The sequence below is a fragment of the Agrilus planipennis genome, unplaced genomic scaffold (genome assembly GCF_000699045.2).
Source record: "Agrilus planipennis isolate EAB-ADULT unplaced genomic scaffold, Apla_2.0 scaffold30, whole genome shotgun sequence".
Lineage (NCBI taxonomy): Eukaryota > Metazoa > Arthropoda > Insecta > Coleoptera > Buprestidae > Agrilus > Agrilus planipennis.
This window is the reverse complement of record NW_020438923.1, coordinates 382,357-389,985: the sequence shown is the minus strand read 5'-3', so window position 1 is coordinate 389,985 and position 7,629 is coordinate 382,357. Positions and strand designations below refer to the sequence as shown.

Sequence of the window (7,629 nt, the reverse complement as noted above, 5' to 3'; positions counted from 1 at the left end):
ACTCCGGTTCACGGTTCGGAAAAACAAGCCGGTTCGTTCCGGTTTTTGTTCCGGTTCGGGTTCGGTTCAAACCCTTGTTTATAATAATACATATAAAAATTCGTCAAAAATTAGAAAAAAATATCAGCAATTCTTTTTAATTTTTTTTTTCAATACGTCAGCCAATTATCGTTATCAGAAATCATCTTTAGTTCCGGAACGCGTTCCTGTCCAAAAAGGAAGTACCGGAACGACGTTCCGGAGCGTTCCGGCTCGACAACACCACTGCTTGTATTAGATCAATATGAAAATCAAGATTAATTATGAAAAAGTCTAGAAACTTATCTTATTCAAGGTTTTAAATAGGCGTCTCTGTACATTCATCCAACAAACGAAGTCTTAGACCTTAGACCTTCTTCTGCTGAACACATTTAATCATTCTCTGACCCATGGAGAGTCTCCTGATTATTGGAACTTTATTTCTGACTTTCTTTATCCACGGTACCCTCATTATTCGCCTGTAAAACCACATTTTGAACGCTTCTAACATTTTTTCCGTCGCGCCCACCGTCCTCCAAACATACACCTTTAACAATCTTTTTCGAATTTCTAAATAAACCGTTCGCGAGCATAGAACTGACTTCTTTTTATTGAAGGCAACTCGACCTTGCGCTACCCTCTGCTTAATATCCCTACTACTTCTTCCGATCTGACTTATCTGACTTCTTAGATACCTAAAATTAGCCACTTCTGTATCTGCATAAACCGCTTTTGCGTCTTCATCACTGTAATCATAATAATGTAGGCATGTACGTCTGCACTAATACGATTTTTACCGGCTTTGAGTTTAATTTATTCATTACTATCCTATCACTGTTTTGTAAATAACTTTCTACACTCTGCCCTGCTTTCCTACTCTTTACAATTCCTATCCCCGAATTACCTTTCACTGATCCTGTATGTATTATTCTAAAGTATCCACTCCAGAAGTCTCCAGCTTCAGACCAACTGACTGTCTACTATATCTAATTCTAATTCTTTCTTCTCAACTTTCAAATAGACTAAAATGATAATGTTAATGGTTGGCAGATATAAAACGAAGCCATAAAATGTTACAATAAATAAAATTATAATTAGATAATAACAAATAAACCACTTTTATCTCTCTAGAATTTCACAAATGAATTACCTCAGGGTATTCAACCACATCACATACCTCATTGGTTGACTTTCTCCATAATATCTGTGTTCAGTATCAAACATATATCCTCCATTTTCACATGCTATGTCGTATACGGCTCCGGTCATTAGATCTGCGGTTGATATGGTCCATTCGCCTCCAAGAGTTATGACCATTGGACCACCTCTCTTAAAGCATTCGTCGTTGTGTATATATCTCTACGGAAAAAGAATATTAAATAAAAATTCAGGTCAGTGTAACATATTTATGTATTGAATGTAATGCTTAGGTAGCTTACATGGGATCTATCTCATTAAAAATAAAGTCGTACAGCGATAGATCTGACGATCGATAAAGGTTAACGGTCGAAGGTTATTTCCTAGGCCTCTTTGACTATGTTAGGTTACAGGTAAATGTAAATAAGCACATAAAGGATAAATATTCGATGATTGAATAATGTCGATGTGTTGCGATCTGAGTTTGTTATATTTTGTTACAGGGATTTGTAATACATCGTCAGTTTCTGAGAAGGAAATTTGATTGCCAATATGACTTACCACGGTAGGATGACGCCTCTTGTTAGCTATAAATTAATAGCGAAATAATCGACCGAACATATTAGAAATTTTAATCACTGTTACGCGAGGCACATTAAATACATTCCGACTACACTAAATTTTTATAAAAATGCGGAGTGGCTAACTACAGTCCGGAACATTATTCTGAGAAAAACTTAAACTGATTTGTGAAAAATACTTTTTCGGCACCTATTAAATTTGGTCCTAACAAAATTTTATGAAAATTTGGAAAGACATTAGTTTGGTGATGCTTCCGGCACATAAACAGCGCCACAAAGAGAGACAGACAATTCAAACAAGACTTTCTTCTTTCTCGTAAAAAATTGCTAGAAAAATTTATGCTTTATTTGTATTCGAAATATGAACTATACATAGTTACAGCAAACATGAAAAAGATAAAATAATGAAAAAAGTATAAAATTTATGTAAGTGAAACTTTCATTACATCATCTCCAATTTTTTTCATCGCATGTCGCATTACAACCGGTCGCGGAGTAGGGGTAAAACTGAAAGGCACTCGGCAGAGCAGCCAACGCCAACATGGTGGCGCCCATGGCTCGTATGAGCCAACCGTGTAGCATTTATATTCTCACTCATTCGTGCAAGTGCACGACAATTACATTTATAGACTCTGAAACTCAAAGCGAAGATGAAATTATTGATAGAATAACTGAAGTTCAAAATGATTCAATGATTTAAATAAATATTGTTCTCAGTTTTTAACATCATCTGAATGGTTGTATTTATTATGTATTCCGTACTCTCATACGCAGATTGAAATTAAAATTTATAGTTGGGTATCTTGTCTATTATTGATTTCCCTTTATCACTCCCATTTTCCAATCATTAAGATAAGATCAGGAACGCGATTTTAATTTTAATATCCTAAATTGAATAATTTTCCGAAAATTTACAGCATGCCATAGAGACAGATATAGCAACGAGCGATACCTGTCTCTCTTCTTCCGTAACCAAATCCCTTCCGTAACCAAGCCTTCTGGTTATGGTTATGGAGAAAGAGAACAGGTATCGTTCGACATTATACCTTTGAGAGGCAGGTATAGTCTCTTTTGGGTCACAAGGGAAATGAACGATTGTATAGTAGAAAATACTACAAATGGCGTGGTGAGCGCCATCTGTAGTACGATGCTACATTTGAGGATTACATATGTTCCAACAAGGTCCATTTAAAATATGGATATCTACTTGTTGAAATGAATCCCGGCGTAGCTCACCTCAACGTGATAGGCACGTTACCATAATCGAAGTCGGAGCTGCCTGCGACGCGCTGATGAGATCCAAAAAGATCGAAATCGCGATCCGCGTCTGGCAGTTTCGACAGAATACAGACCACTTCGAATTATTTTGTTCGATTGTATAGTAGATTTATAAACCTTTCTTACTTGCTCTTGTAGGAGCACCTAGGAGCGCTAGGAGCGAACTTTGACTGACTCTGCTGTAAGGCCACAGCATAAAGATTCCATGCAGTAGCTTCACTAAAAAAACTTTTTTGGTGTTTTATTCCCACCAGCCAGTAATTCTGGTGGGCGGGACTACGCCGGAAGGCCCTCTTCAGCCTGCTTTCAGGAATCGTGGGAATGGGTGGATGGTGGTTCGGATGAGAAAGATGAGATGGACGAAATGAAGGCAGTAGGTAATGAAAGAGTATTTGTGGAATATTACTGCCCCAGCATTTGCCTAAGTGATCCAAGGAAACCACAGAAAAACTTGGACAAAGACAGACGGGCCCGTAATCGAACCGGTGTCCTCCCGAATGCTAAGTAATGGTGGTAACCTCTAGGCCATGCCGCTCGGTAGCAGCTTCATTCCTTTCATCTGCCTTAAATACGTGTTCAGATACAAAATGTATTTGTACTGTGGATTTACAATGACAATGACCTCCGTGCAAGCCAGTCCCTGCTTAGCGTCGTCAGGAGAGGGATGTACGGGCGTGGCGAGCGTGGTAGGGAAGTGAACTTACTGTGTAGAATCTTTACAATACACTGTGGTAAGGCCAAGCTCTCAAACATAACATGCTAAAGAATTTTGATAACAATTAGGTATTATTAAATAATAGTAAATGTGCCAATAGGTACTACATTCAATTATGTATGTAAATTATAAACAATACGCGTGTAACTGTAGTAAGAGTTTTATATGGTTTTTAAAGTTTGTGCTCAATAAATATTTTAAACGACTGTTGTGTTTGTCGAAAACTGACGATTCAAAATTTTGTTGGGGTGCAAACAATCCTAAGCATTAGAGGGCATTAACAACACCTTTTGACTTTAAGCAATGTATGGGTTTGAAATAGAGAATTTTGAAAACAATTGCGTGTGGGTAACTACTATATTATTATATTGCTTATGCACCCGCCTGTTTGTTATTTTTAAAAATAATTTCCCGAGGATAGGGTTTTCAAGAGCTTCAGTGTATGCTGTCGTCTGTTTATTAGTTTAATGTTAATTCTAGAGTAGCTACTTATAGTGTTATCGAGTGATTGAAAGTTTGAGATTATTAGAAACTATCTCCATCAGTTTATTGACATACACGTGCAAAAGTACTTGATTTCAGAAGTATGGAAATTCATAGTTAGATCGTAGTAAGCTCTGGATTCTGCCATAGCTACTATAGGCGTAATGATGTCCTTGGGTAAGTAATTAGATAATAAGTACCCATCTATTCTCTATTTTTAAGCCCATCACATTAATTACTTATAACAGATAATTTTAACATTTACATATTTCAAGTTCATGTCTTTAGCTATTTCTGAAATAATTCACAGCCTTCAACTTAATTTACAGGTAACAAAAGCCTGACATGCTCCTACTCAAAAAAACAAAATGTAACTTTGAATAAGATGGTCAAATACCTGTATATTCAATTGTTTATTATTTGTTTGTTCATTTGTTATTTATGTATTGCCTTAGTATTGAACCATCAAAAATTCAGTAAATATCGTTTCAGTTATTATTATTAATAGGTACAATTGAGATTATAAATTATACTTTCGTACTTACCATTGACCATGTTCTTTTATCCGCATGATTGAAATGATCAACCATTTGAGTTATATTAGCCCACACGGGTGAACTAGCTCTACCGATGGGAACATCTGTTGGGGGAGGTCCATGTCGTCTTCGAAATATTTGACCCTAAGGATGTTAAATTTAGTTTTATTAACATTATATTAGAATAAAACTTATTACTATTTACCTCCGCAGCAATAATACACAGTAGTAGAAAAAAAACAGATAATGTTGTCATTTTAACAAAATTTCAGCGAATGTTGTAAGTACCTTTCAATGAGTGATGAAAAAGCCAAAAGAAATGAAATATAAAATAAAATTAATGATAAGATTATTTTTCATTATTAAATAGATAGGAGCATAGAGTGAGCCACATGTTCCGCCCGAGTGTATAGTTGATTGTAACAGGGGGAGGGGGGGAGAAAATTCTGAAAAATACGGTAAAATTTCTGCGTAAGTTTTAATCATGTACCAACAATGTCTGCCGGGCCGCATTTTATACGCCACACGTGATCGCCAACCGCCGAATGTCTAAAAATACATGTGATAAAAACTTTTTACCGAAACAACTGAAAAGCAAAAAATAATAAACATTTTTTTTATTAACCTTAATAACTAAATTATAATTAAATGTATATGTATCTAAGTAATTTTGATAAGTAATAACCAAATCAGATTAACAATGCAATGGTTATTAAGGTTAAAAAAATAATGTTTATAATTTTTTATTTTCAGTTTTTTCGGCGGTTCAATTTTTTTGTTAAAATGTTTCTATTTTATAATTTTTTTGGCTATAATCTACTAATTACTACTACTACTAACACTATTATTTTCCTACTGTAAATCATCCCCTGTTTTCCTACCATCAGGGTTAGATTTTTTTTCCCAACTTCGGGGTATACCCTTTCCAATAAAAAAGAATTTTCAAAATCGGATTACTTATTCTGTCAAAAGTTATGCGTAGTCAAACATTACAATCAGTGAGTAAACAACAATCAACAATCATTCTCTGTTTTTCTACCCTTAAGGTTGAAATTTGTTTGATTTGCCAGTACAACTGTGTCAAAAAAAAATGCTAACGGGAAAACGGCTAAAGAAAAACAAAAAATAAAGAAAAGTTTATAGAACATGTAAATTATGTTATACGATTTGCGTAACATAAAGTTTGCAACTTTTGGGTAAAAATGGTCACTTGAGTGTTACGTAGCGTTTAGAGAGGGAGAAGGGTGGTACAGAAAAATCAAAGGGTCAAAAATCTTCAAAAATTGTGTTACGTTATATTTGAACGGTCCCAAAGGGGCGCATGACCTCTGCATTAAAGTGTCACCTAAAATTATTACACTTCCGCTTTTGCTTCCGCAAAAATTTATTATTTACTTCTGTTTCCGTATCTAGTACCGTTATAACACTTCCGTTGCATCATAACCTCTTGGTTGGTGTTGCTGCGTGGTAGAGTACTGGTGCGTAAAACCAGGTGGTCCGAGTTCTATTCCTGGCAAGGTAGTGACAGAAGCAACAATTTCTCCTTATTAATTTGAGGTTATCTGTAGTGGATAAAATTAATTCAAAATTGAATTAACCCTATAAAAATTCAAAGTATCTCATTGAAAATACTGTTTGGATAAAATAATTCGAAGTGGTCTGTATTCTGTCGAAACTGCCAGACGCGGATCGCGATTTCGATCTTTTTGGATCTCATCAGCGCGTCGCANTAGACCGTTGAATTGACTTCGTATTTATATTCGCCATAAATTAGTATCGCGTCACAAAGTTCTGCCGTGTTAAATGCCTTTCTAACAATTACTGTTCTATACTGACCTATGACAGTGACACACTGACCTACTGTCAATGTTTGAGTACATGTTCGCAAGAGTAAAACTATTATAGGCTGGTTGTAACTTAAATATTGTCAGTCACACTTTAATCTAATCCAGCAAATAACAAATAATGCATGAGTACAAAAATACAGAAGAAATTCAACACGGTTGCTGCGAATTACCAGCTAATTGAATATGACGTTGCGTTGCATTGTTGTATTCCCTTGCGTGATACTACCAGGGCCGGACTGCTCATTGACTATACATTCAAATACGTTTTTCTCGAAAACGGTTAACTTTCGTGCCACCAAGTACTAAATTTAATCGAGTGCCGTATCACCTCTTAGAACAAACTGCGAGCCGTTGACTCCCTACTCGCGAAGATAGGAACGCGGCGGTGGCGATGCAGTATATAAGAATAATAAAATCGCGGGTTCGCATGTCGTTGTGGACACTTCTTTTTTTTGTTCGTTTTTACTTAATATTTACGTTTAACCCAGTTTTGAAAGTCACATTTCAAAAAATCCGCCAACTAAAAAACATTATTTATTACTTTTGTTTAATTTTGCTTGGGGCGTCGTCATTAGTTTTATCGATTCGCGCTAAAGGTGTAGTAAAGTGAAGGTAAGTATTTGTGATTTATAATTTAGAAGTTTAAATTTATTTACAATCAACATACGCGAAACAATTGCCGGAATTTTATTGCAGACATTCTAATGACACGTTATAACTAGGGTTGCCACCTTTTCAGGTTTTACATAAAGTATTTCTTGACCAAAAGGTTAAAAAAAAAGTACTCAGCATAAAAATAAAGTACAGGTCTGACGAAGGAAGCTGGCGAACGGTCGGGCAGGTACTTGCCCATTTATGACCTATTTAGGTAAGTCACTTGGAACCGATACACAAATAAGCTTTCAGTAGGTGTAAATTATAGTATTAATACAGATAGGACAGTAGCGTACTAGAAAATAATGTAAAAACATGACTTATCAAAAAGAAAAAATTAACCTATTGCTTTTGTTTTATAGTTAGTTTTCACATTCACT

The 7,629-nt window shown here is 35.5% G+C and overlaps 1 protein-coding gene across 1 annotated transcript in view; it reads right to left on the bottom strand.

Moving 5' to 3' along the window:
- The window catches only part of LOC108732233 (putative serine protease K12H4.7), a 24,983-nt gene that overhangs the window by 14,571 nt on the left and 2,783 nt on the right, over positions 1-7,629 (bottom strand). Inside the window, exons 3-4 of the mRNA XM_018462923.1 lie at positions 4,758-4,892; positions 1,196-1,377 (exon numbers count right to left, since the gene is read on the bottom strand). Of these exons, the coding sequence (XP_018318425.1) occupies positions 1,196-1,377; positions 4,758-4,892 (317 nt within the window). The remainder of the gene's footprint in view (positions 1-1,195; positions 1,378-4,757; positions 4,893-7,629) is intronic.